The 10,838-nt window shown below is 56.7% G+C and overlaps 1 protein-coding gene across 1 annotated transcript; it reads left to right on the top strand.

Moving 5' to 3' along the window:
* The first annotated feature begins 244 nt into the window (after positions 1–244).
* DUSP2 (dual specificity phosphatase 2) lies at positions 245–5,235 on the top strand. Its single transcript, XM_073324944.2, has 4 exons — positions 245–632; positions 1,697–1,830; positions 2,528–2,747; positions 3,563–5,235. The coding sequence occupies exons 1-4, from the start codon at positions 245–247 to the stop codon at positions 3,775–3,777; spliced, it is 957 nt and encodes a 318-aa protein (XP_073181045.1). The 3' UTR covers positions 3,778–5,235.
* The last annotated feature ends 5,603 nt before the right edge of the window (positions 5,236–10,838 follow it).

Here is a 10,838-nt window from a genome sequence, read left to right as displayed (position 1 = left end):
CCCTGCGCTGCGCTCGCTGCCCGGCCGTGCCCGTGCGCCCTGCTCCGGACCCTGCGCTCGCTGCCCGGCCGTGCCCCCTGCGCCCTGCTCCGGACCCTGCGCTCGCTGCCCGGCCGTGCCCCGTGCGCCCTGCTCCGGACCCTGCGCTGCGCTCGCTGCCCGGCCGTGCCCGTGCGCCCTGCTCCGGACCCTGCGCCGCCCCCCGAAATTGGAGTGGGCGCATCCCCCAGCCTCAGCCGCAGCCATGGTGATGGAGGAGGTGCTGCAGCTGGAGAGCGCCGAGCTCGCCAGGCTGCTCCGCGAGCCCGAGGAAGCCGGGCGCACCCTGGTGCTGGACTGCCGGCCCTTCCTCGCCTACTGCCAGGCTCACCTGCTGGACTCGCGCCCGGTGCGCTGGAACGGGCTGCTGCGCCGCAGATCCCGCGGCCGAGCCGGCGTCAGCCTGGACTGGCTCGTCCCGGACAGGGCGCTGCTGGGGCGGCTCCGCAGAGGCGAGCTGTCCCGCCTGGTGGTGCTGGACGAGGCCAGCGGCTCGGTGCTGGCTCTGCGGGCGGACAGCCTGGCCAGGCTGCTCCTCAACTCCCTGCTGCTGGAGGCCAGAGCCAGGACCACGCTCATCTACCTGCTCCGAGGTAAAGGCACCTTCCCCTAGGGGCTCGCCTGTGGGCACCCAGCACCCCCACCCGGAGAGCATCCCCCCCCCGGGAAAACAGCGCGCACCCCCCTCCACCAGGAGAGCACCCCCGCCCTGGGAGAACACCACGCACCCCCCTCCACCCACCAGGAGAGCACTCCCACCAAGCCACCCACCCCGGAGAACAACGAATGCACCCCCACATACCATGAGAGCACCCCCACTAACCCTGGGAGAACACCCCCCACCAGGAGAGCACCCCCGCCCTGGGAGAACACCACGCACCCCCCTCCACCCACCAGAAGAGCACTCCCACAAACCCACCCACCCCTGGAGAACAATGAATGCACCCCCACATATCATGAAAGCACCCCCACTAACCCTGGGAGAGCACCCCCGCCCCGGGAGAGCACCCCCACCCAGGGAGAACACCACGCACCCCCCCACACACCAGGAGAGCACTCCCACCAAGCCACCCACCCCCGGAGAACAATGAATGCACCCCCAAATACCATGAGAGCACCCCCACTAACCCTGGGAGAACACCCCCGTCCCGGGAGAACACCACGCACCCCCCCCACCAGGAGAGCACTCCCACCAAGCCACCCACCCCCGGAGAACAATGAATGCACCCCCAAATACCATGAGAGCACCCCCACTAACCCTGGGAGAACACCCCCCCACCCCACCAGGAGGGCACACACACTCGCAGGATCACACACAAACTCACTCCTATCAGTACCACCACTTCACACACGGAAGGGCTAAAGGAGACATGGTTTGTACATGGCTCCTGCCCCCAGCTTGGGAGGCCCTGGAGAGAGGCCCCCCCAGCCCCCGCTGGCTTGAGATTACAAGCTGCTGTAGCGAACCCCATTTTAAAATGCATTTTGAGCACACAAATGCTGGCCCACGCCCTGGGCACATCTGCATAAGACCTTTCTGCCTGTTATTCCCAGCGGCTTCCGCGCCGGTTTAACTGACCCTGGCAAACCTGTCCTGCACTGGTGCTGAGCGGCGATGACATTAACGCGGTGGGTCTTGCTGGTGTGTTCTTTGCAGGGGGGTTTGATGGTTTCCAAGCCCGCTTCCCAGAACTGTGCTCTGAGCCACCTCCTCCTCCTGCCTCCTTGCCAGCCCTGATAGACCCCAAAGACAACGGTAACTCCAGAACCATCACTCCTTTCTACGACCAGGTACGTTTCCCCGACTTCATCAGCTATGCGACAAACTTGGGCTGGGAGGTTGATCTACAGCAATCACCCCCCCCCCCCATCCCAAAGGCAGACACCCCAGAGCCCATGAACGCATATTACAGGGCCGAATTCTGATAGTCTTACTCATCCTGAACGCTCCCCTAAACGCCGAGGGGCCCGCTGAGGTCGGTATTCTTGGGCGAAGGTGTTACTCAGCTGGAGTAAGGGGATCAGAATCGGTACCACACTGATAAGTCATTAATTTTGTTTGAGGGACAGTCCTTGATCCCATTTCAGAAAATGGGCGTTTTGCCAAAGCCTCCAACAGCATCAGGATCTGTCCTTGAGCGTGTATCTGGCCAAACATCTGTCAGCAGGATTTATGGGGCTCGCAGATTAAATTAATCGTGAACTGACCTGGGTTTTTGGCCAAGGTCAAGTGCAGGGTCTGTTGTCAGTTCGCTCCCCGAAAAGTCATCTGTCCCGGCACTAATCTAATCTGTCCGTCTGTCTGATCTGATATCACTGCTGAAGTAGCACTCCGGTCCAGCAGAGATGAGGGGCATATGAATACAGACAGAGGCAGCTCCAGGTGATCTCAGGGCGGACTGGGGTCCTGTCTCCAGGGGCGCGTAAAGCTGTGGAATCAACCCAGAGGAGGAAGGTCTCACGTTGTCTTTATTCTTCTTGTTTCTAGGGTGGCCCTGTGGAGATCTTGCCATTCCTCTACTTGGGCAGCTGCTACCACTCCTCCAACAAGGAGGTGCTGGAGTCCTTGGGCATCACAGCCGTGCTCAACGTCTCCGCCAGCTGCCCCAACCATTTTGAGGGGCAGTTTCGTTACAAGAGCATCCCCGTGGAGGACAACCACATGGCCGAGATCAGCATCTGGTTCCAGGAGGCCATTGGCTTTATTGGTAAGCGTGAGATCAGTCATTAGTGCAGCCATTGCCCCTCCCAGCCCTACTGACGCCCTCGTCCAGAGTCTCACGTAGGGCTTGACCGAGGCTCATTGAAAGGAGCAGGAGCCTTTCCGTTGGCTTCAGTCGGGTCTGGATTAGGCCGATAGGCTCTGGGCAGGGCGCAATATTAACCCCCTGCAGCCCTTGCTCCAGAGGGAGAACTTTGGTTTGCCAGGATCCAGTCCAGCCATGTGGCTCAGTTCCAACACTGTCAGAGTCCCATTCCTGCTCCACCTGGCCCCATTTCCTCCCCTGGGGGCAATGCCCCAGGAAAAGCAATGGCTCTTACACAATGCCTTACAGCCAAACAGATCAGGGCCTGATTCCCCTCTCACAGACACTGGAGCAAATCAGGAGGAATTTCAGTGACATCAGTGGGGTTACACTGGTGTAAGTGAGAGCAGAATCAGGCCCAGGAGCTCTGTTGGATCAGTGCCCAGCAAGGAGGAGAGGAGTGAGTTTCGGGGCCAAGAGCCCTGTGCTGGGGACAGCCTGCCCTGGACTTCAGCCACTTACATCTAGGGACTCTTGGCCCGGGCATCTCCAATGAGCCAGCCTGTGGGGCAGGCCGCACGGAGCGTTCGGCCCCTGGCTGTGAGGAAGGGGGATCTCCAGAGAAACTAGTGGGAGAGTCTGGGTTTAACGGGCCCGGCCCTGGGGGTTTACTGGAGGGTTCTGAGGGCAAGCGGGGTGCGGTGCCTCAGGACAGGAGGTTCTCAGCCCAGGGCTCCTGCTGGAGCGCTCAATGACCCTCTCTGCTTGCTCCATAGATTCCGTGAAGAGCAGCGGGGGGCGAGTGCTAGTCCACTGCCAGGCTGGCATCTCCCGCTCGGCCACCATCTGCCTGGCCTACCTGATCCAGACCCAACGGGTGCGCCTGGAGGAAGCCTTCGACTTCGTCAAGCAGCGCCGCGGGGTCATCTCGCCCAATTTTGGCTTCATGGGGCAGCTTCTGCAGTTCGAGACAGAGGTGCTGTGCCATTAGCGGCTGCCTAGCGGGCACCTTCTGCCCTCCGGAGCGGCCAAGGACATAGACTCACCGTGTGTTTCCGTTTACAGCCCCAAGGGGGTGCTCTACCCAAACAGTATCACTCGTGTATATTGCACTCAGAGGACACCCCTCTGCAACCTGTACAGACACCTCAGCCTCCCCGTGTTAAAGCCCCCAGCCCCGTATGAATGCGGTGGACCCTTGAATGCAAAAAAAAAGAAGTGAAGATGGGGCAAGATGCAAAAAAAGGAGTGAAACTCTGCTTTTCCAGATACACTGAGAGCAGCCAGGTGGCCTTGTTCCTCACACTGGGACGGGCCATTTTAAGGTTATGTCCACTTTGCCAACCCCCCAGCCTCTCCTCAGTCCTGGTCTTAAAAGAACACCCAGTTGATTTGTCCCTATTGCTTTTCGGTGTGAAATCATGGCAGGTAGCTTCAGAGCAATGCCATTTACTCTGTAAGTTAGGGCAAAGTGCTTCGTTGTTTTTCAATGCGGCCCAATCCTGTTCCCGTCGAGCAGGACCAGGGCTCATGTCAGGTAATTCAGTACATTGCCTGACCGTTTTTGATCCACAAATTTGTCCCCTTTCTGCTCCAAGGGACAGAAGGAAAGACGATAGTCCAAATTTTCTGCTGGGAAAAACTCCAATGAAGAACCTGCAGAGAATTTGGTCCCTTTGCTACCACCCCAGCAAAAATGAATGCCACAGTTTCTCCCTTGATTTCTCTCTTTCCACCCAAACTTCCATCTAGAACCCTGTCTGAGCCATGCCACAGAGTTTAAAGGCTGATGCAGTGGGACTGGATTGGTGTCAGAGAGCAGCGTTTGGTCTGCAGTGCTAAAAAAGAAGAGTTTGACCGTTTCCTTGGCCAGAGATCTTTCCTTGATCGACTCAGCTTCATTGACACAAAAAATCTACTCTGGCCCCGAGCGGCAAATATTCTGACTCATTATGAGCAGATTATATGGACGGTGGATTGTGATTGTCCACCAGGCCCCAGCCTCACTTCTGAGAGCCAATAGCCGTTCTTCTTTGCACCTGAAAACCCTCTGTAATTCACGCCCCACTCGTTTTTAAAATATACGGTGGAAATGGGTTGAGGAGAATTGATTGCAAATGATCCCGCCCTTCCTCTTGGATAATGTGAGCCTTGCACAGACACCCTCTCTCTCTCGGGGGAGAGGGTGGGTGCCCACCTCCCTGCAGAGATCTCCTCTTTTGAATGCACTGAGGGCCTGGATGAAACTTGCCAAGCCAAAGAACCCTCCTGGAGGGCTGACTTCCCCAGCAGAGCTGTCTCTGGCCCTGCAGAGCAATACAGGTTTGCACACTTGCACCGGGAGGCAAACCTCGCGCGACTGAAATTAATTTATACAGCTGTTGGCAATGTTGCACTTTATATTTATATAATAACCCACCGAGTTGGTTTTAATGACGTTTCAATTAAATGCTGGTTTTTATATTGTTCTCCGAGTCTCTGAGCATCATTCTGCCGAGGCGATGGAGGGACTCACTGGACAAGGGGACGGGATGCTGCCTGAGAGCAATCACCTGCTGCTGTCACTGGTGTCCACACCTGCCACAAGCAGGCCCGAAAGGAGCAAGCTCAGCTCAGAGCACCTTGGCCAGGTGTGCATTCCCTGTGTGCCAGGGCTTGGGGCAGCAGGTTTCAGTCCACCTTCCTCTCCTGCTGGCCTAGGGCCATGCAGGGGCCTCTGTGTCAGATCAAGCAGCCTCAGGGCTCCCACTGGGTACCTGCGTCTCTGCAGGGGGCATTCTGGGGAGGGCTGGGTGTCTGCCGGGTGGGTACCAAAGACCACCTCCTCCTTTAAGGGGGGAGGGATCGCTCAGTGGTTTGAGCAGTGGCCTGCTAAACCCAGGGTTGTGAGTTCAATCCTTGAGGGGGCCATTTAGGGCTCTGGGGCAAAAATTGGGGCTTGGTCCTGCTTTGAGCAGGGGGTTGGACTAGATGGCCTCCTGAGGCCCCTTCCAACCCTGATCTTCTATGATTCTGGTGGTCACGTCCACACTAGCCAGGGATCAGCATTGCCAGACTCTTTGATACCCTGGACTGCTACTTCTGAATCGGTACCTTGGCATGCTCATTCCTCAGCAGTTGCTAGGCAGGTGCCTACCTCGGAGTCTCCACGGCTGCCTGCGCTGTGTGTTGTGACTGCTGTCGTGTGTGTCTGTGGGTTGCTCCTATGCTGCCCGCGGAGGTCTGGCGTTAGCTGTGCCAGGAGAGCGCACCTTGCCCGTTTAGCAGCCCTCGATGTGATTCATAAGGAAAGGCCACAGGGTCGCTTTCACGGCGAAGGCGTTTGGCCGGGTTTATTGTTGACAAAGTACAGTCCTAGCACCCCACAGAGTGTCACTGGGTACTAGGCTCCCTGGGGGGCAGTCGGGGTCTAGCTGGGTGTCACTGGGTATCAGGGTCTCTGGGGGGGCAGTCGGGGTCTAGCTGGGTGTCACTGGGTATCAGGGTCTCTGGGGGGGCAGTCGAGGTCTAGCTGGGTGCCACTGGGTACCCGGGGTCTCTGGGGGGGCAGTCGGGGTCTAGCTGGATGTCACTGGGTACCCGGGGTCTCTGGGGGGGCAGTCGGGGCAATGCTGGGGTGATGACAGTCTGTGGGTAGAACAGCCGCTGCTGGGTCTGTGCAAGGAGCTGCATGCTGAGGGATGCTGCTCTCGTTCTCAGAAGCATGATGCTGTTGGGTTCTTTGGCTCATGTTTTCCCTCTGTTGCCTGGCGCAGCCCAGCGCCCAGAAGTTGGTACCTTGTCTCTAAGGCCGTAGTCCCTAAACTTTTCAGGGTCACCCCCCCACCCCGTTACCCTGTCTGCATCCCCCTAACCCAGGCCTGGGATGTGGGGCAGGGGAGTAAGGGGGGCGAGGCTGGGACCACAATTGGGGGCAGGTCAGGGGCTGGGAGCAGGGCCAGGAACCGATCTGGGGCCAGGGTCCCAGGGTGGGAGCAGGGCAGAGCAGAGCTGGGAGTGGAGTGGGGCTGGGTGGCACTCCCTCCCTGCCCCCCTGTGGGGGCTGGTCTGGGCCCCGCTGCATCCCCCTGAACTTTCCTCCGCACCCACCTAGGGGGAGAGGTGCTCGAGTTTGGGAACTGCCTCCCCAGAGGGGGCGCGCCCCACAGTGTGGGGACCTCTGCTAAGGAAAGAGATCCCCTGCGTCTGCCCACCTTGCTCTGCAGGCTGCCGGTCTCAGCCTAGCTGGCGTGGAATTCGACTGCCCCTTGGTGGCAGGAAGGGGCTTTTAGCGTTTGCATCAAGATGCAAGTCCAGGGCAGTCTCAACGTCATAGAAAAGGGCTGGGGAGGTGGCGGGGGGGGTGTCTCTCAGTCTCTCCTGGTGAAGCTGTTCCACTTTGTATAAAGAATTATATATTCATTGGAGGAGGGGCTTGAAGCTGGGTATCCCACCCGAGTGCCCTGCCCACTGGGCTACTAAGTCAATCTCTCCGCTTGCCCTGGGATGTTTCATTATTTGTACAAAGTGGAACAGCCCGGAACTGCCAGCCTGCTGGTGGTCCCAGATCTGCCCTGGGAGGGGGAGACCCGGGTTCACCTTCCTGCTCTGACTCAAGCAAAGTGGGGATGTGGATCAGCGTCTCCCCATTCTCGAAGAGTGCTCCAGCCATGGCTGCCCTGGGCCACCAGCCAGGCCGCTCCAGAACTCCCAGTCTGATCACCGGGCCAGGGGAGGCGTGCTCCAAGCACCCGTGCTGCGCCAGGCCTTGCAGACAAGGGAGGCAGGGGATCACTGAGTCTGAGAAACCAACCGGGCTTAGGCATTAGCCAAACACCAGGGAGCACAGCAGCATGTGGCCCTAGGCAGCTTTGTGCACGGAAATGTAGGGCCAGCTTCACAAAGGGACTTAGGTGCCTAACTGCCACTTTAGGCACCTAAGTCCCCAACTCCCCGCTCAGCTGCTGCTGAACCCTACAGTGCTCAGCCCTGGGGGGGCGCGAGACCAGCCGCTCCTTGGGAACGGGGACGAAATGGCAGCGAAAGCGGTCAGTGGGCACTGGCTCCGGCCCCCAGTACCCTGGTCCTCCCAGAGCCAGGCCAACTCCAAAAGGAGAGGAGAGGGCTCCATGAGGACATGCATGCGGTGCCAGGCCCTTTCCTTAGGGACATTCTGGTTCTGCCCCTGTGAGAGGCCCCTGGCCCGAGTCTCCCCTCTGCCTGCCTTTGAAAAGGATTCAAACAGGGGTCTGCCACCTTTCGGGTGCCTGCTCTAACCACTAGGCTAGGGGACATTGTGGTGTGGGGGCTCCCTCAGTCTCTCCTACTGAAGCTGTTGTACTGAGAATAAATATTGAAAGAGTCAGTGGGCAAGAGGCCGGATCCACCACATCCTGGCGGTGTGCACTGACCACCAGGCTACAGAGTCATTCTCATGTTTGTTCTTCCTCTCTCTCTCTCTGGACCAAGACTTCTGGGGACCTTCCATTAGCCAGCTTAGGTGGGGAGCCACCTCGTGTGGTGGCCTGTCCATAGTGTGGGTCTGTCCATCCCTGCAGTGCTTCCCAGCCTGCGTTTGTATGCATCTGTGTGTTCCTGCCCTGCTTTTTTGCTCGTGTGTGATTGTGCGTCCAATCACTGTTGTGGTGTGAGTGTGTTGCTCTTCAGGAGCGTTGGTTTGTGCCCCGGCAGTGGGTAGTGCACTGGGTTTTGCTTATGTCAGGGTCACTCTGCAGTGTGTTCGCACGCTGATGTGCGTGTGTGGAGGAGATGTGAGCTGGCCATGAACAAGTCGGGGCGGGGGGTGAGGTTCTGGACCAGCCTCCCAAAAGCAGTTGTTGGAGACGGAGATGGACAAATGTAGGAGCGTGATTGTAGGACGGGTACTTGTGACGGTGGGAGGCAGGGCTCACTTCTGGTCCATGTCTTATGTTCCTAAAAGCTCATACTACAGGCTTGCAGCTGGCCACTGCCAAAGGTCAGGAAGGGAAAAGGGGTTTTTAAATCTCTTTGCTCTGAAGTATCAGGGATGGCCACGGCTGGAGACGGGACACTGGACTGGGTGGGCCAGGCACAGAGCAGTCTTTTTCTCTGGTGCTTGGCTGGGCTGGTTCTTGCTCACATGGTCAGGGGCTCGCTGATTGTCATATGTGGGGCTGAGAAGGAATTTTCTCCCAGATCAGATTGGCAGGGATCTGGGGGGGGGCGGGTTCACCTTCCTCAGCAGCATGTGAGGGGGGGTCACTTGCCAGGATTATCGGGATGAATCTCATTTAATAATTCCCTGCCATCGCAGGGAACTTGGGCACTGGGGCACCTCAGACCCTCCTATTCTCTTCCTGGGGCACATCACAGTCTAATCTCCTGTGGGCTGTAACGCTTTAAACTAATTTTGGTTGTTGGGTACTGTGTGGGTGCTGGGTAGCCTGTGACACGCTCGTGGCCAGACTAGATGATCTGGTAGTCCCTTCTGGCCTTCAATTCTATGGTTATCTCTGCACTGGGACCCCATGAGCTGGGAGGCTCCCAGAGCCTGAGCTCCAGCCCAAACCTGAATGTCTATACCTCAATTTTACAGCCCTGAAGCCCAACCCCCGCCCCATGAGCCCAAGTCAGCTGGCACTGGCCAGCCACGGGTGTTTCATTGCAGTGTAGATAGACCTTAGAGGTATGTGCAATGTGTTATAGTGAGTTTGCAGCTATAGGGAAGATACACGCTGCTATCCCTGCAGTGTGTGTGTGTAGCCGTCTCTTATTGTTCTATGGGCTCTGTACAATGGGTTAATTGATCATCCCTTAATGAGAGGGCCAGTTCCAGGTGTGCCTCTCAGCTGTCCCCTATATAAAGATTCACAGGGGCCCAATGCTCTGAGTAGGTTGTGTGTTAGTTGTTTAAGTGTGTGGTGCATCATAGGGCTTGCTGGTCCTTTGGAGTTCCTCCTTTGCCATGGGTTTGCCTTTTGGCATTTGGCCTATATTCATAGGTCTTATCTGGGTAGCAGAAGGTAAGGGAATATTCTGCCTGTTCCATAAAGTTGTTGGCTTTTTCCTGTGTCACCATTAACAGCTTCTGCTCTTGCTCCATTGAGCATAGCTCTAGGGGAAATGGGAAAGCCCCAGAGTATGGTTAAGGCTCTGCTTAAGCAGCCCCCCTAAGCTGCAAACCTGTAACTTCACTACATAATGCAATGTTTAGGGCCTCAGTACTCTCTGCCTTTGTAAATCAGTAATGGACCAGCAAGGAGTGGCTGCTGGGCATGCCTCACCCTTGAGTTTGCTGATTGGCTTGGAGATGTTCCAGTGTCTCTGTAGATCACAGAGTAAATGTCAGCTGAGAACTCCCATGTTGGTGCTGGGGCGACTTCAAAAGCTGAGTCTAATTGAGCTGGGATCTGCTAGGGAGACAGGCTCACAAGTGGCTGTCTGCTCATAAAGTGACATCTAGTGATTGGAGCAGAGCTGCCCACTTAGAGCGATGGTGAAGCTTAATTAGAGAAGCTGCTGGGCTCTACAGTACGGGTCCAGAGAGTTTAGGGACACCTGTCTGGGTCTGTGCCTTTAATGAAGGACTGTCTCTCACTTTACTCTAGGCTTTGCCTAAAGGGTAAGATGTAAGGGTGGCTTCCTTTGAGAAGAATCACATTGGGTAGCTCATAAGATCTATTTTCTAATAATATATTGGAATCTTTTCTTATTAGTGATCTCATCCCCTCCTATTTTTGCAAGCTCTACCCTATCAATTTTGCTAGGGCTTGGTTAAAGGAAACAACCTAGGTGTTCCTCCTTGAGCCGGAAGCTGTTAAATGTATCTAACCAGAGCTATGGCTTGTCTAGCTCTCAGCAGGTGATCTCTGTTCAAGGGGGTCTATATTCCCTGCTCCAAATGAGAACTCTGAGTAATATTAGCCAGAGAGCAAGAGCTGTACTGTTTTAAACATCAGGGCTTTGTTCTTTTAAAGACTATACAGGTGGGATCCATGGAGGGACTTAAGTGGCAATGCTGAGTGTCCCTGTGACCTGGGGGCAGCCTAGAGTTTACTTCATTGTCCTAGTTAAAAGCCCAGCTCTCCTAGA

Source organism: Lepidochelys kempii, chromosome 26 (assembly GCF_965140285.1).
Source record: "Lepidochelys kempii isolate rLepKem1 chromosome 26, rLepKem1.hap1, whole genome shotgun sequence".
Lineage (NCBI taxonomy): Eukaryota > Metazoa > Chordata > Testudines > Cheloniidae > Lepidochelys > Lepidochelys kempii.
This window is presented reverse-complemented; position numbering and strand designations above follow the sequence as displayed.